Source organism: Diorhabda carinulata, chromosome 4, assembly GCF_026250575.1.
Source record: "Diorhabda carinulata isolate Delta chromosome 4, icDioCari1.1, whole genome shotgun sequence".
Taxonomy (NCBI): Eukaryota; Metazoa; Arthropoda; class Insecta; order Coleoptera; family Chrysomelidae; genus Diorhabda; species Diorhabda carinulata.
Window position 1 is genome coordinate 13,518,992 of NC_079463.1, and position 27,300 is coordinate 13,546,291.

Consider the following 27,300-nt stretch of genomic DNA (forward strand, 5'->3'; position numbering starts at 1 on the left):
CTGAATAATGTGTCCCTTCCCGTATATTTTGGTGGGAGTATCCCATACCGATGTGTCCAAACGGAACAATTTCTATATTTTACAATCATTCGATATTATTGTTTCTGAATTCAATATGGTTTGCATACGGGTAGAAAGCGGTTTTATTTTCCTTTTTTTTTCGCACAGGTTATAATGACTTTGTAAATTTCGTGCTCGCAACACATCAGAGAGTGAAGAGAATTTCCTCTACGAAGACAACGTTGTCGCGTTTCAAGAAATATTATAGAAAGTTCCGAAGAAGAGGGGGAAGCCTCCAGCTCTATGGTACCCGAAGTTTTTTTTATAAAGGAAATAAAATTGTTTTTCCTGGGCGTCTCAACCAATTCTCCCAACTTCAGAAAGCCGAACACGTAACGTCATTACCGTCAGAGTGAACAAAATCATTGCGCCAGCTCTCGAATTGGGAGACAATCCTAGTTCAGTAGAGGTGTGGAACGTATTACTCACTAACACCATGGTGGAAAAAAATCGTAGTACATACTAATGTAAAACTAGCAGTAATGCGCGAATCATCTAGAGACAATTACATAATTCAATATAATAAAGTGATGACAGTGCAGTTCATACAACTTATTTTTTCGAAGTGAAACTTGATTATAATTTTCTAACGTTATCAGCAAATATGTGTAGAAACATCCTGTTAACAAATATCTACTATTTCTTTTATCTTCAATTGTATTCAGCATTTCTAGTTTTCTCATAAAACCTGAGAATAGTTTTAATGTTATCAGCAGACATATGTAGACATCCTGTTAATATAGTAACTATCATTTTGTTACACTTTACAGTATTCAGCATTTTTCCATTTATTTAATGTTTGTTAATTAATTTATACAGTTAGTCTTCATTCTATCACCTATTGTTGTAGTCATTGAGTAAATAAAGTTTATAAAAAGTAAATCTTTACTTTTGAAATATTGGAAATATAGAAAACTACAAAATCCTGATAATCCATATTACAAAGACAGTCACATTTCTCAAATGAAAGCGATCTTTGTTTTCCACCTCAGTTTCTGGTCGCCCCATATTTCTGGCAATAATGAATCTGAGCCGATGTCAAGCTCTTACCAGAAATTTACGTTCTGATGATTCGGATACCAGAGAACAAAGAAGGAAGAACAATCGAGGCGCTCCCATTCCAGAACTCATCCAAAACTTTTAGAGCACACCTTACACTAGATGAAACGCTAGAAACTGAGTACAGTTGACATCAAATCGTTGCTATTGCAAGGCATTTAAGTTCAAAAACGAAGCTCATGAATTGTGTTGCGCGAGCGGTCAAGTCAAATTGACGCCATTGGTACCGTCACCATTACATTCCTTGGTTTCCGGAAATGCGCCAGATTCTAAACATTTGTTGACACATATTTAGCAATACAATAATTGTTGGTGCAACAAAATTTACTGAAGAAAATTTTATACCAATTCCCAAGATTCAGGGTCAAATATATCATTTAACAGGTTTCTTATTCTCAACGCGCCGAGTGTGAGTAGTTTCTTTGGAATAACTTTTAAACGACTTCATCGATCGATTCCAAAAACAATTCGAATTCCTTATTCATCGTTAAGACAGGACAACGTCTGTCGGCTCAGCTATTAAAAAATAGAAATTAAATAAACCATAACTGATAAACAAGCAATAATTGATAGATTTAATAAATTGGAGACCTATTGAATTCTAGTCAATAGTCAGCGGAATTTTAAGGCTTAAGAGTTTACTCAAAGTGATGAACGTCTCAGAAAACGATACTTAAGTTCATTGCTGAGTGATTTTTATGAAATTGTTGAATTATTATCTAGATTTATGTCCAAAAGTAAGGATGTTGAATGTTAACGCTTGTCAAGTAGGAAACGAGGCTAAAATATCGTCTTATTCCATTCTACAACAAATTAGTCTACTGGAGCATTAGTGGCTTAATTTTTTATTGAACACATAAATTAAACAAAATGTTTTCATTAAACTTTTAATTAAAAAAATCTTAATATCAACGAAAATATTTTATACCAACAACAACCATAAATTTTTCAATGAAAAGTTCGGAATCCAAAACGGCTATGTGTGCTGCTCTTCCAATAAGAGCATTGGCAGTATTGGGTAGGGCATGATGGATGTCGTACCTGATAAGTTTCACTTCTTTCTGAGCAATAATTGGTGATATTATGTTGTGTACCATTTCCCGGAAAATTGTTCCCTGGTCTGATGTATCTTTGAGAGATTCTTTACAAAGTTCTATTCTTGCAGAGTGAAGTGGTACGTACCTACAATACAAAACAAACAAAAAAAAACAGTGGAAAATATTGTATGAAAATTTTGTTTTAAATCTAAATGTACTGAGATCTAATTCGGACTCAACAACAAAATATGAAAATTCATCTTAACATCTGTTGGAAAACAATAATAAGCCACTAGCAGCATTCTGTTATAGTTTCTCAACGTTTGGATGTCTCTAGCAGAGTTAACTGGATGAAGTCAATTTGGTAGTACTGGGTGGGTTATTTGGTTTCCATCGATTCTTGCGTGCTTTGAGTTTAAAATTTTGGTTTGTGATTTCTCGATGTTCCAAATCATATACTACAAGTCCGTTTCATATAGTGGAGCTCCACTACACTTTGATATTTTTTTTGTGAGAGGACAAATTTATGCGAAATTCCGGACATGAAATTGAGATTGAAAACCTCCTCCGTAAAGTCTTAAATACTGGCCTACTACTTTTACTACCACTTTTTATTATATTATTTCAGAGCAGCCATGATCTTTGCTTTTCCGGTCGTTCAACTCTCTCAAATTCCTTCACTATTTATTTAATTACTATGTAAGAATGCTAGAAGCTTTGGGGGGCTTTTAACTCCTCCCACACCCTCTATCTCCACCTCTCTTGGCCTTCAGCTCTGCCGTGATAAATCTATGTACGGCGTCTTGTTGATGACAGCAACACTCTCCAGATTTTTTTTCTCCCCCTGAAAGCATTTGAGGAAAGTGTGCTCTATCTCGAAGTCTCCGGAGCGGTAGTAAAGACCGCTAGAAATAAGGCGTGCAGTCCATAGTTCTCTATTTGTGTTGTCCATCTATTCTTCTAAGATAGTATCGTGCGCTCGCGTTCCTCTTTCTTCACTACTCCTAGGGTATTCTCTCCCCTTCGGTTGTAAATGCGCCGACTTTTGTTCACTAAAAAGTCGATAGAAATTATCCCAGCAATAACTTGATCCGCAGAAGCAGAGAAGGCACGATAAACACTGCATATACTCAGCGTTCATCGTCTCTATACTGCCTCTCAGTGCATCTGCTCACACTTAAAGCAAGATAACAGCATCGAAAATCTTGCTCTGCCCAATTTTGTCCAGCTTGGTATGCAGTATTTCTCCCAGGTACTATTATTATATTAGCTGGATTCGCTTAGTGATGAGTAGAACAATATCGGTCATTTCAACTGCTAAAGATAAGTATCTTGATTCTATTCAATACAGTACACGTCTCATCGCTTGGTTAAACTTTCATTGAATCATCCATAGTCTTTTTGTAATAATTCCTGCTAGGTTGTATGCATACCCTATCAGAAAAACATCCTCTGGAACCTTGGCCTGCAGAATCGTCGAAGATGTAGGATTATTAGTTTTGGATTTACAAATAACTTTTCGACATTCAATTATACTAACCTATCTTGTCCAGAGCCGCATAATAAAATATTTTTGAAATAATGTAATGTACTTCGTTGGCTTAATCGATATAAAAAAGACTGACGAGGATCTACCGAATCTTTTAAGCATAACTGTAAAAGCGATCCGGATTTTTTCCATTTTTGCATAAACCACATTCCTGAAAAATTTTTTGAAATTATTTCGATACATGCGAGGTTATGTATTTATAATATTTGTTTCTGTGAATACTGTTTTGAGAAAAATGGAATTAAAATGAATAACAAAATGCCTTTCTTTGAATTTATAGATGAATCAAATTCTGTAGAAATAAGACTGAAAGAAAACGAAAAAAATGATCATGTTATATCTAGAATTTAAAAAGAAAATGAAAAAAGAGAAATGAAAAGATGTCGGTATTCGAAAAATAAAATAAGAGGGACAATCATTCTCAAATTCGGTTTATGCGCAGATAAACCTAAACAAGAACCTGGTAATTGGAGTAATCCTTTGGTAGTGGAAATACTAGATACGTATGATAAAAAATATCAAATTTTGTAAAATTGGACATACAATTTTCTATTTAAATACCCTGTGAATCAGAATATTCGAATATTTTGGTTGAAATCTTCCCATTTCAGACTCAGAATTTTCTGTATGAAATATTCACACTTATTAATGTATCACCGTGTATGTCATATTTCTATTTTCTTGACTTTAGTTGAAACCGACCAAATTCCTGTTATTGTTAATTCACTATTTGAAATTTACAGCTTTTATAGATGATTGCCGGTTTGCAGGTAGTAAGTCAAGACGATATATCTTGAACCAAGCAATACTTACTATTTAGTTCGTTAGTGTCTTTTCACATATCTACCAAACAGCTCAATGTTTGTCCGTTGAAGCAAAAATGATAGTTAAAATTGTATAATAAAAGCTCCGTATAATAAAAGTAAAAGAATAACTTTCCTAGATGGGGGGTTTAAAGAAGGATGGATACAAAATGTCTGTTTTTAGCAACCAAGAATATTTCGGATGGTTTATCACTGCGGTGATTTTCGAAAATGGGTGTGAAATTAAATTAATACCGAACATACCACCGAATAATTGTATTGTGATGTAAACTTACTTGCATAGAAATCGGTCCATTGCAAACATTTGACTTTAACTGTATATAGTTTTTAAATTATTCTCAGATAAAAAAAACACGGAAAATGCTGTTCGAAAGACAATTTACAATATTAAGAAAACGTCACATTAATGCCGTTCAAGTGCATCATCACGGGTAAATGTAGCTATTTATCTACCGACAAAACTCCATACGGTTAGCGTAATCCTCTAGTTGTAGGTACTGTACGTGTACTCTCTGTACGTGATAAGGATATAAGCCTTGCTCGTGGAGTGTGTTATTCCTAATTGAGTGGCAATTCTCCGTGAGCTAGTAGTTGTATCTTCTTCTACTAGATGCAGAATATTTTTACTTCTACCAAACCTTGTCGAGTAGCGCGTTCAGATATGTTAGTACTGGGAAACTTACCAGTCTCGCACAATTTGTTAAAAAACTCTAATAAATACGTTTTATCAGGATATCTTTGGTGTAGAAAACGTTGACGATATTCTTCAGCAGCAGCTGTAGCATTTCCATTACAGAAACCATAAACAAACACCATATTTGCATATTCTAAATTTGAATAAGTTCACTGTGCACTGACAGTTCATCAAAGCGTCAGAATTATCAAATGCCTTTGATCCTCGAACATGGCATACTTTTATAATGTTAAAATTCAGATATAAGTGGAAAGCTAGATAAAAATTTTTAATTACTCCATAACATGAAAACAAATGAAAATCGGATAAGAACATATGAGTTTTTTTATTTTTTACATTATTTTCACTCCTAGAGTTTGGTGCGCTCCTCCCGACTCACCCTGTATATTATTCTATTAATATCGATAATTTTATTATAAAAATTGGTATTGAAACTTTCAACAAAGCGTCACTTAACTTACCCATATTGACTAATCCACTGCTATTATATAATGTACCTAAATGTGGTCCGGATAGTGATAAGAAAGTATGCAGTCTTGGTAATAGAAATTTCATTTGGGGTCGCGCTAACGCTGACCTGATTATAATATTTCCTAAAGAATGTCCTACGAAACTTATTCTTGTTGGTCGTATACTACTCGTATCTAAATAATGTAGAATTTCGCTGATTAAACTGAAAAAAATTGAAGAATTTGATGAACTATGACATTCAGTTATTCATTCATTTGAAATTAATTTATTAAATGACATGAAAGAGGCAAATGGACAAGAAATATCACCCATATAACTATGACAGAAGAGGTTCTGAACAATTAAGTAGTCTACAAGTTCGAATTGGTTTTTATACAGTGTTTTATATCTTATAAACTTGATTCAAACTAAATGATTCATGCTACGCCTTAATTTCAACGGGTGTTGGTTGCACTTTGCGTCTAATCATCCAGAAAATCAAAAGTCGCTTTTCTGGCTCTATTTACCACCATACTAAGTACAACAATGAATAGTCGAGAATAACCCAACAAATCCACGTTTCTAAAAGTACCAACCTCTTGAGAAGGTTTTTCGTTGTAAAACTGGAATGAGGTCTAAAAACCAAAAAAATAACTTCACAAAGCAAATAAATCTTCACAGAGAAGCTTATGGCAAAATTATTTGCTTGTCAACTTTGAGAGTTCGTTAGATTGCTCTATTAATGTTGTTCTTGTATATGGGATATTACTCAAACTTTGTAAATGTAATACATTCATAATGGAAAAGGAGGCTTATGAGCTAAAATGTATTAGGTGAGTTTCTCTATGTAACGTATATTTTTAGGCTCTAAGTAGTTGGAGAAGTAAAATTGCGAGAATGGGAATTGAGATAGAGGGTAAGTGCTTAACAACTCTATTTCTATTCACATACTTCCAAGTTATTATAGCTGGCGACAAGGAGGATGCAGATTATATGCTGGGAAAGTTGGACGACGATTGTGCAAAATGGGGTTTGAAGATGAATATGTCGCAAACAGACTATCTGCCGGTAGGAAGCACGTTAAACGATGTAGATAAATCAAATATCTAGGAAGAATAATTTTGGAAGATGGAACAACAAAAGACGATATAAGAAATAGAGTGCAACAAGGGAAAAAAATATAGAGGCTGTCGAACTGGACTACTTACAAAGATCGTGCAGGATATCTAGAACAGAGCATATACGGAATGAAGATATACGACGAACAGGTATACGACTTCAGAGAGAATATAGACTAGGCAACTGCTTTAGTACGAACATGTGATGAGGATGGAGCAGAACAGATGGCCGAGGTAAACATTAATGTATAAACCACAGTATAGAAGGAGATGAGGAAGATACTCAAGAATCTGGAAGGAAGAAATTGAATCTTTTTAGAATGATTTAACGAGTATATTTTTCAAATATAAATGTATGGTCAGAAAAGCAATCTCCTTTCGAGGAACAGATATTGAAAGAATTAGAAATTGTTATCAAAATATTTTATTACACAATATATTCTCCTCTAAATTGGATGCATTTTTTACAGCAACCTGCAACGTCTCTAGACCTATCAAAAAAAATATTTTTTCTTGCTCTGCAAACCAGACCTCCACAGCTTTTATTACCACCTCGTTGGAAGAAAATTTACGACCTTTTAAACTTTTTTTCAGTTGAGGAGAGAGATGATAGTTGGACGGATCCAAATCTGGTGAATACGGGGGGTGTTCTGGTAACTCAAACCCTAAATCACGAATTTTTTGCATGGCAACATGAGATTTGTTGTCCTGCAAAAATAAAATACCTTTGGTTAGCTTCCCGCGTCTTTTCTCTTTAATTTTTTTCCCGTAGAGTGGTAAGTAATAGTATACAGTCGAATAGTAATCTCCAGTTATTATTGTACCCTTATCCAAAAAATCAATCATGATCACTCCATGGCAATCTTCAAAAAACTGAAGCAAGAACTTTTACAGCACATTTTTTTTGGACACAAAACTTCTTAGGTCTTGGAGAACCAGAGTGTCGCCATTCCGTCTATTGTTGCTTTGTTTCTGGATCGTAGAAATGTACCCAAATCTCATCCATAGTAACAATTCGGTTTAAGAAGTCTACATTATTTTCAAACTTACACTCCTTTTTTCACGGTCGTATATGAAGGACATTGATCACCAAGTATATTAAGCATATCTTCGTAAATCTGATGATGGCTCGATACTCCAATTCGAATCGATTTTCTCAGTTTTGGAGGACATCTTTTTTCTTTAAATTTATTGCGTAACTCTGGTTTACATTTTTTGACGTCAAACTTTACACTGACACTTCTAATAAATTATTGTGCGTTGCTATGGTAACGCAATATTTTGTTTATGCATGGAACTGGTCTATGCTAACTAGATATCAATACATCCTCGTATATTCAACAACAAAATTAAAAAATGACACATGTTTATAATAGGCGGTTCAAATTATGAATCAGCACATTCGATCCGAGGAATAATTCTCCGTATCTCCATTATTTATAATTTTACTTTAACACTGAAAATAGTTGCCATTATTAGGTTGCCACGGAAGTGAAACAAAATTAAACACTATTTTGTGGTGTTTTATTGTTATGTTTATAAATTTTTAAAACTAAATGCTAAATAATTTCCATATCGAATGAAAAATATTTTTAGCTAATTTATTATACCAAATTGTGGAATAGTGTGAAAATTATATATAAAAAAAACTACTTACCGATCAGTCATAGTGTCAAAATCACTAAAAGTATCTCCTTGATTTCGTTCGGACATCAAAAAATCCAAATAAGCTCCAGGCAATCCTAATTCCAAATACGTTTTAACTAATCTAAGATCGGCGGAATTCCCATCCAAACCATGCACGCAAACCACTAAGTGCATACCTTCTGGAGAAAATATCCTAAACTCGTCGCTGATGTGAAAATATGGAATGGTAGAGGCGTACATGTTCATGTCGGAATAAAGAAATCCTGGTATGTTTAATTGACTTTTGAATTCCTTTTTGGCTTTTAGGAACGTTTTCAGGGAGTCTTTATCTGTTTTTGTAAGAGTGTAATCTGCTAAAATAGATAATTGAAGATTACAACAACAAATTAGTGGAATATACCATGTGGAAATTCAAAACTGGAAGCGTGACGTTCATGCAGAGGTAACGTAAGACGTGGGCGGTGTCTTACACCGCCCACGTCATTAGAATCATTTTGGATACAAATATCTTCGTAATTACTCTATATTATGCGTTCATATTTTACAGGTAATCAGTATCGAAAATAATCTTTCGATTGGCTATAAAAAAATTCAAGTTTCAGCAAACGCTGGGAAATAATCAAAAATAAATTAAATATTACTATGAAGCCTTTATCAGACACAAGATGGGAAAGCGGAATCCAGGTGGTGAAGGCTGTATTATTGCAATTTGATGATGTTGGTGAATGCATAGAAAACTTAAAATGCTAAACGGAACAATCGGACACACTCAGAGATTGCGATTCCGTTTTAAACGAAATCTTTAGTTTGGAATTCATCATATGAGTTATTAACGCGTGTCAATACCATAAGAAAATTATGGCAATCTGTAAAAGTCCATTTAAGCATTACATTTGAACATTTGCATACATTTTGTGACTGGATCAAAGAATATCGATGAACTGGATTCATAAAATGCTTGTCTGACGCTCGTCAGTTTGTTGAGAAAAGCAGTTATGATTTGCCAAAAGATTTTAAAAATAAAAGCTAAAAAGAAAAAAATGTTTGATTATGAAGGCAGCGATCAATCTATAGAGACTGTTAAAAGCCGGAGTTTTTTAACACCATGATTGATTTTGTGATAAGTAACATGGAATCGAGATTTATGTCTTTAAATCAACATTTTGAAAATTTTGGTTTTCTCTATGACTTAAACAAGTTAATAAAAATTACAATAGGGGAAATACTGGTCAGGATTTACACAGTCCTGTAAATAGGTGAGAGCAGTGAATTCCAACTTTATGAGTTGTTTGAGGATCCCAAATTTACCCAACTCCTTCAAAAACGTGAAACATCTGCTCCAATATATCATAGAGAGCGATTTGAAAAAAAATTACCCAAATATCAACATTGTCATTAGAATTTTGTTAATATTACCTGTAAGTACTGCTTCCGCTGAAAAAAACTTTTCAATATTGAAACTTATTTAAGAAATACTATGGGTCAAGAAATACTTTCAGCTTTGGCAGTTTGGCAGCAGATATAGCATCTAAGATAAATTACGAACAAATCATTAAGGAGTAAAGTAAAATCAAAAGTCTAAAATTCCTGTTTCTTTAATTATTTCTTTTTTTTTCATTTTTGTTTAATATTCCAAAGAAGTATAAGTGAAAATTAAATTTTCTTCTTAATGAATTGTAATTTTAATTGATTTTTTATTTAATATTCCCTCCTTTTTGCGTACCTTGCCCATATTAAGTTTAGTCTTGCGTCGCCACTGCGTTCATGATTCAGTGAAAATACTTTACCCCCAAATTTTTATCAATATAGAAATAGGTGTATTCTTTGAAGGCAAATGTACATAAAACTCGCTCGGTATAGACAATACGCGATTAGCAGAAAGTGGGTATGCATTGTAGAGGAATATGCAGCTGTCAAACCTAACTGTCTAGCCCGACCTAACCAAAAGTTATTGATATGAAAAAGAACAAATCACTTTGCGATGATGCTCAGGTGTTATTTGGTTATCAAGCCCTGTGCAAATTGTTAATGATTGCTTAGAAAACGATTAACACCATCCCAATGAAATCGAGGCATAATAGAGATAATACATAGAAAACATCCAATCTTAGCCAACTACCAACCCATAAGTTTAGTCTCTTATATGTATAAGTTGTTTATGCGTATTACCACGAACAGGTTAAGGTCTAAACTGGATCTTTATCAGCGCCGAGAATAAGCTAGGTATAGCGCAGCATCTAATTTATTAAAATGCTCATGGAGAAAAGCTATAACATAATAAACCTCTCATTTTGGTGTTGGTATACGAGGATGTATTGATATCTAGTCAGTCTAGACCAGTTCCATGCATAAACAAAATATTGCGTTACCATAGCAACGAACAATAACTTATTAGAAGTGTCAGTGTAAAGTTTGATGTCAAAAAAGTGAACCAGAGTTACGCAATTAATTAAAAGAAAAAAGATGTCCACCGAAATTGTGAAAATCGAAAAATTTGAGTATCGAGCCATCATCAAGTACCTGTATTTAAAAGGGTTTAGAGGTAAGCAGATTTACGAAGGTATGCTTAATACTCTTGGTGATAAATGTCCTCAAAGGAGGTAAATTTTCCATTGAAGATGATGACCGATCGTGAAGGCCAGTTTCGGTGTCAATCCCCGAAAATATCGATGCAGTTCATGATATGATTTTATCAGACCGTCGGATTGGGCTAAAACGGATATTTGAAGCACTGAATATATCATACGAAGGCGTTCATCATATAGTTCACGTCAATTTGGACATCAGAAAAATTGCTGCAAAATGGATCTCCAAATGTTTGAATATTGACCAAAGGCGTACCCTTGTACGAAGTATCGCGTTCGATCTGTGCTCGATTTGAAAACAATGTAGACTTCTTAAACCGAATTGTTACTATGGATGAGACTTGGGTACATTTCTACGATCCAGAAACAAAGCAACAATCGATGGAATGGCGACACTCTGGTTCTCCAAGATATAAGAAGTTTTGTGTCCAAAAAAAGTGCTGAAAAAGTTCTTGCTTCAGTTCTTTGTGGATTGCCATGGAGTAATCACGAATGATTTTTTGGATAAGGGCAGAACAATAACTGGAGATTACTATTCGACATTACTGACCACTCTATGGGAAAAAAATTGAAGAGAAAAGACGCGAAAAGCTATCCAAAGGTGTTTTGCTTTTGTAGAACAACGCCCATGCACACAAATCTCATGTTGCCAATCAAAAAATTCGTGATTTGGGGTTTGAGTTACTAGAACACCCCCCTTATTCACCAGATTTGGCTCCGTCCGACTATCATCCCTTTCCTTAACTGAAAAAAAGTTGTTTAAAAGGTCGTAAATTTTCTTCCAACGAGGAGATAATGAAAGCTGTGGAGGTCTGGTTTGCAGAGCAAGAAGAAACATTTTTTTTGAAAGGTCTAGAGACGTTGCCAGTTCGCTGTAATAAATGTATCCAATTAAGAAGAGAATATGTTGAGTAATAAAATATTTTGACATTGAAATCTTGTTTGGTTCTATATTAGACTAAGAATTTTTCAATATATCCTCGTACTATGATTATATGCGTTTGGTCGCCTGCATTTTGTTGTCTATGCTAATGACCTCAACAGTGGACTCAACTAATCTGGTGTAATATGCTAGTTTCGAAAATATTATTCAACACGTTCTTTATTACTGACACACAATTTTCACTTAGCGGCTTAAGTATTTCTGCGAACTTTACCTACTCCTACCGCTTTTTCGTTTTTTACGCAGTTTATTGCTCTAGACACCTTGTATTTGGTGATACTGGTATCAGTTGTTATATTTCAATAATCAAATCTAGTAAAATCAAATAGACAAAGCAAAACTAACAAGACTACATGTCCCAACAAAAGGTTTACATAATCTTCCGTGTTAAAATTGTCGGCTTGCGCTTGGCTCTAATGGTGATGTCGTACGACGCTATTTCATCGACAGACTTTTAGACTGAGAGAACCCACTTTGTACCAAGCTGTTCCACTTATATGGAAATTCTAACGATAAAGATAGAATTGGATATCGCCGATGTTCGCAGTTCTTTTCTTGCACGGTATTTGTTATAACTGATGGTCGATCTAAGCGCGGTTCATCGGAAGCTCTCAACCATTCACACACTTTGCTCCTACTCATCGCATTTGGGCCATACACGTCTATGAATTTCGACTGCCAATACGGTCTTTGATGTCAATTACCGAATCACTGAGCGTATCCACACTTGGTGGGCTACAACAATACCGATAGATATTCAGGTCTACAATTGGAGTTGTTACTGAATATTTCTCAATCTGTTTTTAGTATGTTAAAGGGATTTTTTAAATATTCATAGTTCCGTACAATGTTAGTATATAAGAGATAAACTATATTTAGAGCAAATAAATGGAACTTTTGAGGAGGGTTTACATAAAGAATATAATTTCTGATTACATACATTAATTTTTTTTAAATAAACTTAGTTTAAGCGAGTATTAATTGATATTATTCCCACATTTCCTTAATTTTAGTCATTTTGTACATTTACCGTCAGTCTCACTTTGCAATTTGGTTAAATCAAATTGACTTGATCTTCTTTCCAAAGTTGTTTGCGTATCAACGACGTGATAAAGTAGATTATCAACTGCATTAATTTCTTCATCGTTAACTCCGTTCGTAACGGAGCTGGAAGGCGAGTCTAAATCTCTAAATTGTTTTGGAGGAGGAAGAGCAAAATCTTCACAAATATTATTTTGATTGGATTCACAGCCTAAAAACAAAATTTATATTGCGATAACAAGGCGTAGATTAATTAAATACATAGTATGGCTATTGAGAAACAAAACAAGGGTTTAGCATATTATAAAACAGAAATTTGAGTATTGTAGTCAAGTCCGACACTTGAGTAATGTATTGTTTAACAAGCTTATTATAAAATAAAATTAAAATAGAGAATAAATTGTATAACATCGCCTAATATGGAACTATTAATATTGTGACCAATTTCACAAATATATACACTACCGGTCAAAAGTTTTTGCTCAGCCGATAATTCATTCAGTGAATTACAAAATAATACACTTTACAAATTCAAATTCCTCTTTCATATTATCAAGAGAAGGTCGAACCGGTGTTTTAAAAACTAGAAATATTAATGTCCGTTATTTGGTTAATTTATACGAACGCCTATTTATATTTCGTGGGTGAGGGGGACAAGTTAAAACTACAATGGCTGATTTATGTATTATTCTTTAGCTGAGAATTATTTCTTTCTTGTTTATGATTGTAGTTTAGTTTCAGTTAGCCTCGTGAGACGCAATAACGAGCTGTGATTTATACTTTTTGAACCAAGATATCTTTTTGTGAAGTTCGTACACGAATTGTTTTCTTTTTCGAAAGTTTTCGAGTTTCAGAATGGATAAAACCAAGGAACTATTGGTTGAAACTTGTGCATTACTCGCATTACTGTTTATAGTTTTGGCGAAAGTAATCATATCATTGCCGCCAAATTCAAAATACTTCGACGTATTGTAAAATACAATGTGAAACAGGAGCTTTAGCGATAGAAAAAGTTCAGTGCGTCCTCGAAAAACAGCTGAAGATAAACGTATTGTATTGATCAGTAAACGTGATCGACGACTCACGGGCCCAGAGATAACAGCTCAGAATCTAGTAATTTGTGTGGAAGAGAGTTTTATGCAGTGAAAATTTGAGGTTATTGGGTATAAAAGAAAAGTGTCAAAGGGAGATGTTATCGATCCATGTATAATCCCAACTGTAAAATACCGTCCAAGCTTGGTGATGGTTTGGTGATGTTTTATAGAAAGGGCGACTGGAGACCTGGTAAAAATTTACAGAATTTCTAAAAAAGAAGGTTATAAAAAAATGAAAGGAAAAAGTAGTACTGTTTGACCAGCGCCTGATCGGTAGAAAATCCATCTTTCAGCATGACTACGATCACAAGCTTTCCTCGATGCTGTGCAAAGTATATTTAAAAGAATTGGAAGGAAAGAATGTACTGAAAGTAATGATTTGGCTGTCACAGTCGTCCAACCTCAACCCCACTGAACTGTTGAGGGAAAAATTGGATAGAGAAATTAGGAAGCAGTGTCCTTCTTCCACTTCCACACATATTTGGAATATCCCGAAAACTAATGGAATCAAATGACGACGATTATTTGTCGAAATTGTTACAAAAAATTCCAAAATTGTCCACCAAATCAAAGGGGGTTACATCGATGGATCAAAAATTTTAATATGTACCAAATACAGACTGTACTTTTATCATTACAATATTCTTATCTATATATGTTTCTTGAAATATAAATATCAAAATCGATATTACGCCCTACGATGACGGTAGACTACTGCTGCGGTGTTGTTTAAGTAAATCTCAACCATCAAAGACTGTTGACAAAATATTGATGAATCAAGTTTTTCTAAGTATAAATTAAGAAATTTCAGTTTATGAAGAAAAATAAATATGTTTATCGTAAACCTGTGACGTGAAGTTTTACTTTGCTTTCATCAGATGCCATTTGAAAATTGGAAAATTTGATGGAAATTGGGAAAAGATGAATCAACGTTTAAATATCGTTAATAAATAGCCAAGACCTATTTTTAATAATTAGTTACCTTACCTTTTGAAAAAATAGGATCTTGATCAGATGTATCAATTTTAAAATCGTTATTAGAGCTATCACTATCTATATAAAATCGGTTTGATCTGTGTTTAGTATTAATTTCTCCATTTCCCTTTTTATCTTTACTCTTTTTTCCTTCCAAGTTTGTGAAAAGCCGCTTTTGAATAGCTTCGAAATGTACTGAAGGGCATGGAAGAGTACTGGTTACATCTAGACTAGATGCTAAAAAATATATGAGGAATATGGAACAGCAAAATACGATTAATTTTGTAGTTATAAAATGAAATACGTGACGCAAAAAACCAGAAGAGGATAACTAATGACATAGGCTCTTCTGGCAACCCCATTTCTACCGAAAAACATAACCATTTCGAACATTTTGTTTTAAACATGCATCACTTATGCATTAATATAATCAGAATACCTCGTCATAGGTTTATTCTTAAGAACCGAGGACCATGGAAATAGCTGAATCACGACCAGCTATGAAGATAAAAGAAGAACATACAAAAAAAGAAGGAACATCTATCGAATAAACCTGTCACTCAATGAGCTGGTTAACGAGACGAAGTTAGAGCTGCTTTGGATTCATGTAGATAGATAAATTCAATGAAATTAACGTTGAAGTGGTTAAGCTTGAAGCTACTCAACCAAGGTTCTAAATAAACAAATTAAGGAGTACCTTGTTGTTGAAATTAGAATTAGATTAAAAGGAAAAAATATAGCAGCTAAGCAGAGGAGCGGTGAAAACTCTGTGAGCCTAATCACAGGAAATGTGCTGCTCCGAGATGTCGTTCTGAAGAATATCCATAATCTAGAACAAAGGCGATCACGTTAGACTTCAAAAAGATCACCTAAGGAATCAAGACTGACAAGGCAGCCCCATTCTTAGAATAGTAGAAATAAAAGGCACTATTCTGAAGAAAAGAAGAGTATATCATCCACGATTCCACCAATATGAAAGTAGGATAGAGGTTGACAAGAAAAAAAGACTAACGATGATTCCATAGGTTGAGTTTGGAGATGGTAATAAACTGTATATAGAACTTACCTAAAGAACTACTTCTAGATGTTATCCATCCACTCTGTTCAGTGGTACTCGAAGAAGTTGAACTACTATAATATTTCAATTCGGGATAGAGTCTATCTTCTAATTTTGTTGTTATATTGGGTAATGATTCTGTGCCGGATAAAGTTTGCGTGAATACTTTCTCGGACAAGCAAGGAAAGCTTCTAACTTTTCTAACAGCACCAGAATTGGTTATATTTTCATATTTGAACTCTGTTTTAACCTTCGCTAGGGTATCAAAGGAACTACTAGTCGATAAACTTTCGATATTGCCATTAGAAACGGTCGTTTTTGATTTTTTCATTTGATTTTGTATGTTTTCAATTTGGATAGGTTTGTGATTCCTCTTTAATAAGGAAGGAGTAATTTTATTCATTCCGTTGCTTATTTTTCCTTTGGGAGAAAACGATTGAGTTGAAGTAGATCTGAGAATTTCGTGAACGTTTTCCGAGGGCATTCCACTCAATGATTTTACTAAAGTATAATATTGATCTTTCACGTTAGATAAATTTTTTATACTAAATTGCTTGTATTTCTTTTCTACGATATAACTTTGTAAATCAATATCAGTGGATAATAATTCTTCTGGTTCAGTTCTTTTAGATATATTTGTTTTATCAGAATCAGTATTATAAATAGTTTCTTTATTTTTATTTGAAAAATATACCCTGTTCCCCATATTATGTTCACTAGCTACATTTTTTAAAGTTGGTTCCGTTTGACAAAATAATAATTTTTCTTTATTTTGACATGATTTTTGTCTGCGATTACTTAAAGTATAATGATAGTTATTAGTTGAACACATTTGTAAATGATCCAAAGATTTACTATGTCTAGCTGGAATGGTAAATGATAGAGGGTCTCCTAAGTTGTACAAATCATTGCCGAGTAAGGTTTTTATCGATCCAATTTTGTTTGTCCACAATCTTCCAATTCCACAAGAGCAATTTGCTTCATCTACATCTACCTTGGTAGATTTTGTCCATACATCATTACCTAAAACAAACAAACTGACGTTCTTATTTCTTCACAAGCTCATTCTGAAGCTAGTACACGAATCTGACAAAATGTCCTGTCAATATACACAATGAGATTCAAGTATGAAGTGCTTCAATTATGTTGGAAACAACTTATATTATTTTAAATGGTGGCCCCACTCGCAATATCCTGAGGTACCACCGCATCGAATTTAGGCGACGTGAATTGGCCCTAAGGGTTCCAGGTTTCGTCGCTGTGAGGATGCATCCGGTTTCCAGGGTGGGAAAAAAAGCAAATAGACCGATTAAACCTTCTTGACCAAAAGTTAAACTAAGGCGCCCGTTCGAATCTTCAGGTAGCGTCTGATTTGGAGGGTATATCAGGCAAAAATATCTTTAAGGTAGTTTTCTGCATCATATGAGGTCTTAACACGAATACAAAACTCATAATTTGGCTCTAGCACTCTGGCATTGCTGCTCTGGATTTGGTTCTGTCTGGACCTGAAATATTATGTTGAATGTTGAGGTCGGGAGTAATATGTCCTGACAGAGTCACGTACTCGAATTAGCTAATGCAGCTTCACCGAAACTTGGAGATCTCTTTAACCCTTAACTACATGAATTTTAGAAAATCGCAAAAAAAATTCAGGGTAGCTGAACCGACCCTACCTAAACAGGGAAAGTTGTTTGAAAAATTCTGATTACCTTTTTGTCATAATTAAAATGAAAAAATGTTATCAAATATGATACATTATGCTCCAAGGGAAAATAAATATGGGACTAAAACTCATCAAATTACTATTCAAAATTTATTTATGTTTCAAATAACATTGCGAAATAATCTCTTAGTTTTCACGATGGAAGTCAAAAAAACAGTTTCTCTTTTTGTTTATACAAAAACTCAGTCTATATTTCCAGCAGATGAAATTGATCAGTGCTTCACAGCTATCATATCTGCATCTATTTCTTTTTTCTTAAAATTGTGGCCAATGCTCAAATCCATCAGTACGAACAACTGTTGTTGGTCTAGGGGCATCAGATCTTCTTATAATTTGAACGCTGGCAGGTTGACCACGTCCAATTTTACACAGGGAATATGCTAAATCTGTTCGAAATTGTTTCCAAGATATTGTTGTTTTGCCGTTTATACTGTTTATTTTGTTTATAAGAGCCCCAGCATTAACAACGCACAAATCAAGCAAGTGGTGAAATAAGCGAAAATACCATTTTTTACTTTTCATAGTTATTTTGTGTCGCCCAATATGAGCATCCATCAAATCTACATTACCCATGCGTCTGTTGTAGATTTGATCATTTTGGACAGGAAATCTTCATATAATGTTTTTGATTTCGGACATACCTGCGTATTTTGTCAATGGGTTCCACACCACATAAAGAGGATGCCAAACACATAAGACGTTTGAGTGAACAAGAGAAATTGGAAAATCGTAATATTCTGTTACAAATTCTTCTGCAGTTTACACTTTTTTTCATACTTTTGTCATCAGTAAAGGGGTTGTTTGGGATACGATCTTTTCGTATTGTCCCCAATCCAAAGTAGGTACCCTTCTTCACCTCAGATCTGAGGGGTAGCGAGGTATAACAAATTTTCAATATATACGATATATCGATCGACAATTTTCTGGGATATTTGAATATAAGGGGTTTGCTCCTATATCTGCCTCTCCATCAATAATTACGTTTTCTTGTCCTGAATACATTTCGAACTTATCACATACAACAAATAATTTGTAGCCCCATTTTTTGGGTTTTCGAGAATTGTATTGTCGTAATGAATGTGTTGTTTTAGTTGCACAAATTTGTTCATCAATTTAAAGACTCTCGCCCATGGGTAGTATTCACCTGGTCTATGATAGTACGCTATTTGAATAGTTTATCTCTAACAAGATCATTAGCTTGTAAAATATTAGTGTTATCGTTGAAATGAAGAACGGAACGAATGGCTTCAAAATTGTTGATTTCCATAGTTGCGTTCATCATATCTTCACCCAAGATCGTGTGCCAGAGATCTCTAATGCACGAAACACGCGCCACAGGTGAAAATATAAGAATTTCTATATATTTCTGTAGCGAATTTATGGAAAATGTTGATGGTTTATTAGGGTCTTTCTGTACTGAATATAATATAGACTGTTGTACTATTAGGTTCATCAAATCATCATCAAAATAGTATTTGAAAAATTTTTATGGATACTGTAACTGTAACAAATCATTCGGAATATTTGAATTTCCTTTAAATTTTTTATGATCGTCTGAAATTATCAAAGATCCTTTTCTCCAACGAATTTGCTCCTCTAATGTTTTCTTTCTATTGATTGTTAGTTTGGAGTAATACGTGATTTTGGAGGAATATTGTATTTTTGTTTTGCAGAAATTTTTAATGCGGCATCGTCAGAAATCGCAAGACTTAGAAGTGCTAGGGGAATCAAATGGAATATTTGACGTGCAAGAACGTCAGCTGTATTTTTCGTGGTAGGAAAACAATTTGAATCTTTTGAAGTGCTAGACAAGTTAGTCGGAACCTTTGAAGTGTAATCTTCTATTCGATTTTGAACTTCATCAATTTTTTCAAATAAAACTTCAACTGAAATTTCAATCATATCTAATAAGCGATACACATATTTCTCTCCTAGGACTTTTTTCCGTCCTTTACCGTCTACAAAATTTATATAGTATTTCATCTAAAGTAAAGAAAATTTTCAGTAAATATCTAGATTAGTCTAGTTTGTCCATATACTATCGTTAGTAAATCTATCAATATTTGTTTTTTTTTATTCGTGTTTGACCATTAAAAAGATTCTATGATTTTTTGTTTATTGCTGTTTATTGATTGATATTCTATCAATATTCTTAGTTAAAATTAGTACACGATTCATCATTCTTAAATGTAACACTGTGAAAGATGAAGTTGTTCGAATTTTTAGCTATTGATGATCGTGATCAATTAATTAATTATTTAATTGATTGTAAAGTGATAAGAAGTGAAATTATTTGTTGTAAATATGGTTCCATGATTTCACTAAATCGTAAAACGTTAAAGTTTCACTGTACTTATACATATTGCAAAAACAGAAGAAAAAAAGTGTGGTGCAATTGGGCAATAAGTGCATTGAATGGCACTTGGTTTAATAAAATTCGAATAGATATACAACCTGTATGTACCTCATCAAGAAAAATTCATGGAAGAGTTTTTCTACGTTCTACGTTTCAACGATTAATTTAAATATTACAATCACTGATTAATAATAAAATATATTTTATTATTAATCGGAGGGGTATAACCTAATTTAGATAATTACCGAAAATTTTCTACCATAGAATTTTTATTGTAAATATATCTATACATTTTTATATAACTGCATTGCATTATGTATCAAATGCGATATCACGTAAATAAGAAATTTTTAGAAATTTCTTGATAACAAACGGTAAAACTAAATAAATAAAACTAAGCTACATACCTCAAATACCAGAAAAATAATTTTTGATATTCACTTTTAGAATTTTACACAACAGAAATTATTCTTAAAAGCATTTTAAAAAACCGGTACATCACAAAATACGTAATTGTCACATTTAAGGCTATAAATCTTCTGTTGTAGAAATAAATGATGGTGAAATTTTATATTATCTTCTAATACATATTGTCTCAGCCGTCGTACAACACAATTCTTACACAAGCCAACAGATGTCAGTAGCAATATTTTAAATGCGATGTATCATATACGATACGCGATGCAGTTAAAAGTTAATATCAAAAAGCTTATACTCCGAAACAGCTTCTATTCCTCTACCAGGCCCAGTCCATTTTTGGAGTCTCACATTTGGAGCTCGGCTCCCAGAGTTGACCAGAAACTAGTACAGCTTAGAGCATAAAAAAAGGTCGCTGACCTGACTCTATTTTATCCAACATAATCACACCTAGAGCAGTATTTGCAAGGCCTACTCGACATGCAGACGTTGTTCGTGAACACCGAGTTCGCCTGCAGACGTCCAGAACGTGAAATTATCGGGACTTCTTTCTTTGGAGAAGCCTGTGGAATCAGCTATCAAGGTACTTCCTTCCCGAACACTACAACCTCCAAACGTCGAAAATCATATCCACAGGCATCTCCACACAACGGGCACTACTCGAGCTACTCCAGTGTGATAGGATTTACTCTCTTATGCTAAAAATATACATTTGGTAGTTTCATAATATAACCGATATTATAGTAATATTTTGCCATAATAAAACCTCTGAAGCTGAAACTTCTAAACAACTATGTAAAAAGAACGAAATATTACGATACGATGATGTTCATAAAAGTCATGTAATATATGTGAGTAAGTTGAAAGGAAAGTTACTGTAAAAATTTTATATGTTAAACTTTTTAACTACCTGATGTTCTCAAACATAGTTGAAATGTTGGCTCTGTGCCTTAATGATATCTATAACAATGATTAACCCATTACAAGTCTCTCCAGGCACTTATATACGCTGACGAGAATACTATTGATGCTCAAGATAGTACTTTTGAGAGGATTGAACAGAGTCCTCATGCCTGTTACCACATCTATTGAAAACTGGAGTGTGCTTTTCCGAAGATGTAGGTTTACTAAGGTGACACACAAAGTACCTCGAACACTGACTTTCAAGAAACATTTTAAGGTTATAAAAATAAAAACCTCCTCCCGAAATAATATTTTCCGAAAGGTAATTGGGTTGTGAAACCGACCATTATTTGATCTGAAGTTTTTGAATTATCTTTCTCAGTGGGAAAATATACTGCTCCAACTCAGTCCACGCAAAATAAGTCGATGTTGTCTCAAATTAGACGGTACGTAGAATCACAGGATATCTGAAATACACATTAGTATAAAAAGATACCCAATAAAAGGAATTGCGCCTTCTTCTATCAGATGATCTCTAATTGCTGTTATTGAGAGGACGAAATAGGAAGAATACAGGAAACATGTCATATACAGACAACATCCAGCACTTCGGCGCTTGGCTTTCCGTCATTCTACATTCTACTAAGGCCATCTCCGCTGCACCAAGGGGCCCAACGTCTCCAAACATACCTCACGCATATAGTTGAATCTAAAGAAGACCTAATTGCAGTATATGATACTCATAGAAAGTTCTGAGGCTAGTGATCTGAATTAAAAGAACTGAAAAAGGTTATAACACCACATGGTACGCCTTGATATCTATAAGTAATAATTTAAATTACCTTGAATTCGATTGAAACTGACTTCTTCACAAGTTCTTTTCTTCGCCTCGAACGGATCTTGATATTGATCTTCAAAAATAACTGGCATCGTTGTACTTTCCCCATCTAAAGCTACACAATGTATAGGTAAAGGTGGTAAAATTTGTGTATATTTTGACCTGTAATTAAAAATAAATTATATCAAGTAAAGTTACATCCAACGTAAACAGAAGTGTAATGTCTAACTATTTATTTGAAATGTTACAAAAACAAGAAAATTTGTATGTGTACGAGTATCGTCATGGAATAGCACACCTAGTTACCGTCAAAAATTACTTTTTCACCACGTGCAAGGAAGTCAATTGACTGAATGCCCTTACTGATCCGGAAGCATTTAGGCAGAATCTACCACTGATTAGCAATAGGTTATAAATTAAGGTCTCTTATTGCTTGTTGCTAATCGCTGATACATTTTGTACAAACATTGTTAATCGCGGGTAAATTTTGTCTCCCTGGGAATACTATGCGCCAATAGGAGGTAGGATTTGCCTTGACGTTGCTAATCAGCGGTATATTTTGTATACACACATATTATTGCATCATCTTGTTTTGTGAATCGTGCATTTCTATTTTATTTTTCACGTGGTGTAGTCAGTGTCTCTTGATTATTATTATACATTCCAATATGAATACTGATTTGAAATTTCAAACAAATTTTCGCCATGAAGTGGTAAATTAATCGAAAGAAAAAACAGTGTTGTGGAACATTAAGTCTAGTGAAGATTGTATTCAGTGGATATCTGAATTTTCTGCCGAAACTAATACTTCTTGGGTATAACGCAGATCTAAGAAGGATCTATCTCCAAAAGGAAACCAGGTGTCGACCAGCAACTGGTGAAAAAACACACTCAAAAAGGAAAAGAAATCTCGCTTTCAATGTAAATAAAAATGTACCAAATGCGAAGTCGCACTAAACATAAAAATGTTACTGTAATAATTTAAAATGTTTGGTATAAATAATAAAATAATAAAGCCTTCCTTTTTTCAGATCTTCCTTTTTCTCAGCAAGCTCATGAATGAATGTGAACATGTTTAGATAAAACATACCGCATACAACATCAAAGCAAATCCTACTTCCTATTGGGAATAGTACGCATAGTATTCCCAGGGAGACAAAACCTATGCGCGATTAGCAATGCTTGTACAAAACGTACTATTGATTAGCAACAACCAATGAGAGACCCTAATTTATAGCCTATTGCTAATCACTTTTCGTATCGAATGAATTTCGTCTAAATCTCATCGCTCGTAATGATCCTGTCAAAGAAATCGTCGCCGTCAATTCAGCAAACTAACAAATTGTCAAAATCATCTGATACCCATTAAAAAACGGCCGCCGTTGGGTAATAAGTGCTTTTGCCATGAGATTCTGTGTGGTTTCTGAAGTTATTTCATGGAGTTTAGACCTTATTAATCCCAGTTGTATTGCAAAAGAACTTCTAAGGAATTAGTACTTGGAGAAGAGCGAAAGTTCCTCACGGAAATATAGTTGTGTTTAGTGTAAGTAAGCTTAAAATATAGTCTGAAAAGTAAGTCTATTAGAAACTTGTGGAAAATGAGCCCCTGGGATATCACTTTCCATAAACCTGAACACAATCTTGGACATTAATTTTTATTATACTTATCTGAAAACACTCTGTTTTCATTTCATTTTACAAAGATTTAAAGGTGGAATTTCTAAATCAGCTCACGGAAAATTTTTTCCGATCTCCGATTTTTTTTTCCACGTGCTAAATAAAAAAATTCTTTTGAAATTAATTTTAAGAGAAAAACTTTGAAAATGCATAGAGTTCGAATATACATCCCTCATTGATAAAGGTAAAACTTATGATTTTTCTCATCTCACTAAAACACAACAATAAAGAGCCCGTTAACTTCCATATCGACTAAACTTAAACTTATTAAATTATCTCTACGGTTTGAGTCAAAGATCCCAAACACTGAAATCACTTTCACCAGTAGATATTGTTCATCTGAAGCTTGAAATAAAAATTAGTTATTTGTTTTGCCGTTAGAACCCTGGAATTTTTAAGCCCACAGCCTGATGCCAAAAAAAGTAATCCTTTCTTGGATGTTTTGTGTTTGCAGCAATTTTTTTATAGTTTAACGACTCTTCACATTGTGCACCGACTTCTTAACGTGAAAGATTACATATTCTTTGCTTTTTTGACAAAATATCATCAATTATAGTATTATCTTTTTTGAGATCTCGCCATTTCATAAAAAAATGATACTTGTGTTCATATCTCGACCTGGATATCGTTACTAACAAATCAACACTGGCTTGTGCCGTTAGCTCTAATATGTTTTTAGGAGTATCTAAATTTTTTTCTGAGTACATTTTCTTAAACTAACATGAATTAAAATGGTAGAAAATAAAACCTTGCTGATAATAGATACATCGTTGCTTTGGAAATGTTAATCATGTTTAGTACTACCTGGTTAAGTGGGACCTGGATACGTGAGAAACCTCTATTATTGAGAATTGAAATGAGGTCCCGGTTCTTTTTCAATAAATTACCTCTGTTAATGGGACTTTTTGAAACTTGTTAAATGTGATCTGAATTCTAAGTCTTCTTCGATGTTTACCTCTATAATTAATACTCTGTAGCTCAATTACCTACATAAATGAGACAAATTAATCAGGTTTTAACACATTTTGACATGTTTGTTTACATATATTTCGCGTCGTCTTTCGCGCATGCTTTGTTTGTCGGTACTATCTCAGGTTTTGACCTATGAACAAGGGAATAAAAGTGTACAAAATGTCCAAACGTAAATATAAAACGTTATCAGTATCTGAAAAATTACAACTTTTATCAGATTATGATGGTGGAAAGTCGTGCGATGAACTGTGTAGGGAGAATAACATACCAAAGTCAACCCAGTGTAGAATTAAATAACCACGAGAAAATTCGGTCTCAGTGTATTGGTGGAAAAGGAAAACTCAAACGAATACGAGCAGCAGAGTATCCTGGAGTTGAAAAGTGTCTCTGTACATGGATAAAGTCGGTACGGAATAATAACATTCCAATAAGCGGACCAATGATTGAAGAGGAAGCTCAAGAATTTGCAACTTGTAAGTGCGAATATATCTGGAACTAAAAAACTGCCACTTCTTTTAATTGGAAAATCTAAGAGCCCACGATGCTTCAAGGGTATTAAAACGTTGACTGTTAATTATCAAAACAATAAAAAGTCTAGGATGACTTCTGCATTATTTGCAGATTAGTTAAAAAAATGATCGTCGATATGAGGGCCCAAAAACGAAAAATCATGTTTGTCGACAACTGCACAGCTTACAACAATATGCCCAAATTAGACTATGTTACATTATTGTACTTACCCGTCAATACCACAAGTAAATTGCAGCCCATGGATCAGGATATTATTAACAACTTTACTACAGGAAAGAAGTTGTTTAGTATGTTCTTAAATCTATAGGATAAAAGCTCAGAAGTCAACATCCTCCAGGCCATGAGATTTGCAAGAAAAGCTTGATTTTCTGTTAGCAAAACCACAATTAGTCATAGCTTCAAAAGAGCTGGATATAAAGTGATTCAAAAAGACTGTGAAGAGACTTCAGTGAACATTTCATAGCGTGAGACAATGGAAGCTTTAGAAACTTTACACAAGTATTTCGAAATGTTAAATATTGATAATTCTAATATTTTTGATCAAATTTATTCGAGAAACAGGTTTCAGCAACTAGCAATCAAGTACAAGCAAACATAACCGATTAATTTAAGTCATAAACTCTACCGTTTTGGTTTTGGTTTTTTTTCGACGCAATACATTATGTATGTACATCCATACATACATTAAATTCATATCATCAAAAATACGCATTTTTATTAACATTTTCAACTCTACAAATGGAATAACGGCACATTTCGACCTCTGTAAGCGGGGGCCTCTGTAAATAAGATAACTATAATTTTAAACCTGCTTAATTGGAAAACTGGATTATTGGAAACCCTCAAAAATTGGTACATGTCTTGGTTCCTTGAGATCCCAAGTTCCACTGGATCACGATGTATTATGATTACTTTGAAAATAAAATGTTCTAAATTTAATTCTTATTCTTCTGTGTTGTTTTCAGATAAATATAATAAAAAAATGTCGTCAATTACACTTCCAGAAATGGATTTTTCATTACTTCTAATTCTATTCCAAAAAAATATTTTGTATTGTATTCGGATCTCAGTTTTTTCAGTACTTAGCATACAATGTGTTAAACATCAGCTGCTTGATGATAATCTTATGTTACAAGAATCGCGGAATGGCTGCTCAACTTTGCCGAAACATACTAGTAGATATTTTTAGCTATCGTCGGCAGTTCTCCCATACGATCTTGTTGGTATACGACTTTAAATCACAGAGGATACGCCGTTGAACTTCGTAGAATTAGTAGTGTCGAACATCTTATTTGTATATTAGCTGTTATATATACCTTTACATAGTTTGTAATTGTTGTCATCGAAGTAACAGTGTTCCCATTTAATAAAATCTAAAATATTTCTAAATTGATACATCATCATGTATACATTATTAATGTACTTAAGAAATTTTGTATTTTGTTTGTAAGTATTTAGAAGATACTTTTTAACTCATTCCAAATCACATTATTATTGAAATTCATACTAGATTGAAGGGGAAATACGTATAAATGCTTAACATTTGTGGCTTCTGTCGTGGACGACGGATGAGAACTTACGATGTATATCATCTGATATCTCCGCTACTTTTCAAGTTATATTTTTGTCAATTATGAAAAAACCTCATCAATATATGTTTAAAATAACCTAATAGTTTCAATAAATAATATTAATTTCTATACCTTAAAAAATTAATGGAAATTCGCATGAAAACAACCGTCTACTCGTA

The 27,300-nt window shown here is 33.7% G+C and overlaps 1 protein-coding gene across 2 annotated transcripts in view; it reads right to left on the bottom strand.

Annotated features, from left to right (window-relative positions):
• Positions 1 to 1,992: 1,992 nt before the first annotated feature.
• LOC130892884 (protein FAM135A) overlaps positions 1,993 to 27,300 on the bottom strand; it is a 56,709-nt gene continuing 31,401 nt past the window's right edge. The window contains exons 8-15 of one of the 2 annotated variants that reach the window (XM_057798566.1): positions 22,375 to 22,532; positions 16,143 to 17,156; positions 15,089 to 15,313; positions 12,997 to 13,218; positions 8,449 to 8,791; positions 5,685 to 5,896; positions 3,697 to 3,856; positions 1,993 to 2,301 (exon numbers count right to left, since the gene is read on the bottom strand). In XM_057798566.1, coding sequence (XP_057654549.1) covers positions 2,028 to 2,301; positions 3,697 to 3,856; positions 5,685 to 5,896; positions 8,449 to 8,791; positions 12,997 to 13,218; positions 15,089 to 15,313; positions 16,143 to 17,156; positions 22,375 to 22,532 — 2,608 coding nt within the window. In that variant the 3' untranslated portion in view covers positions 1,993 to 2,027. The remainder of the gene's footprint in view (positions 2,302 to 3,696; positions 3,857 to 5,684; positions 5,897 to 8,448; positions 8,792 to 12,996; positions 13,219 to 15,088; positions 15,314 to 16,142; positions 17,157 to 22,374; positions 22,533 to 27,300) is intronic. The other variant, XM_057798568.1, reaches the window with a different exon arrangement.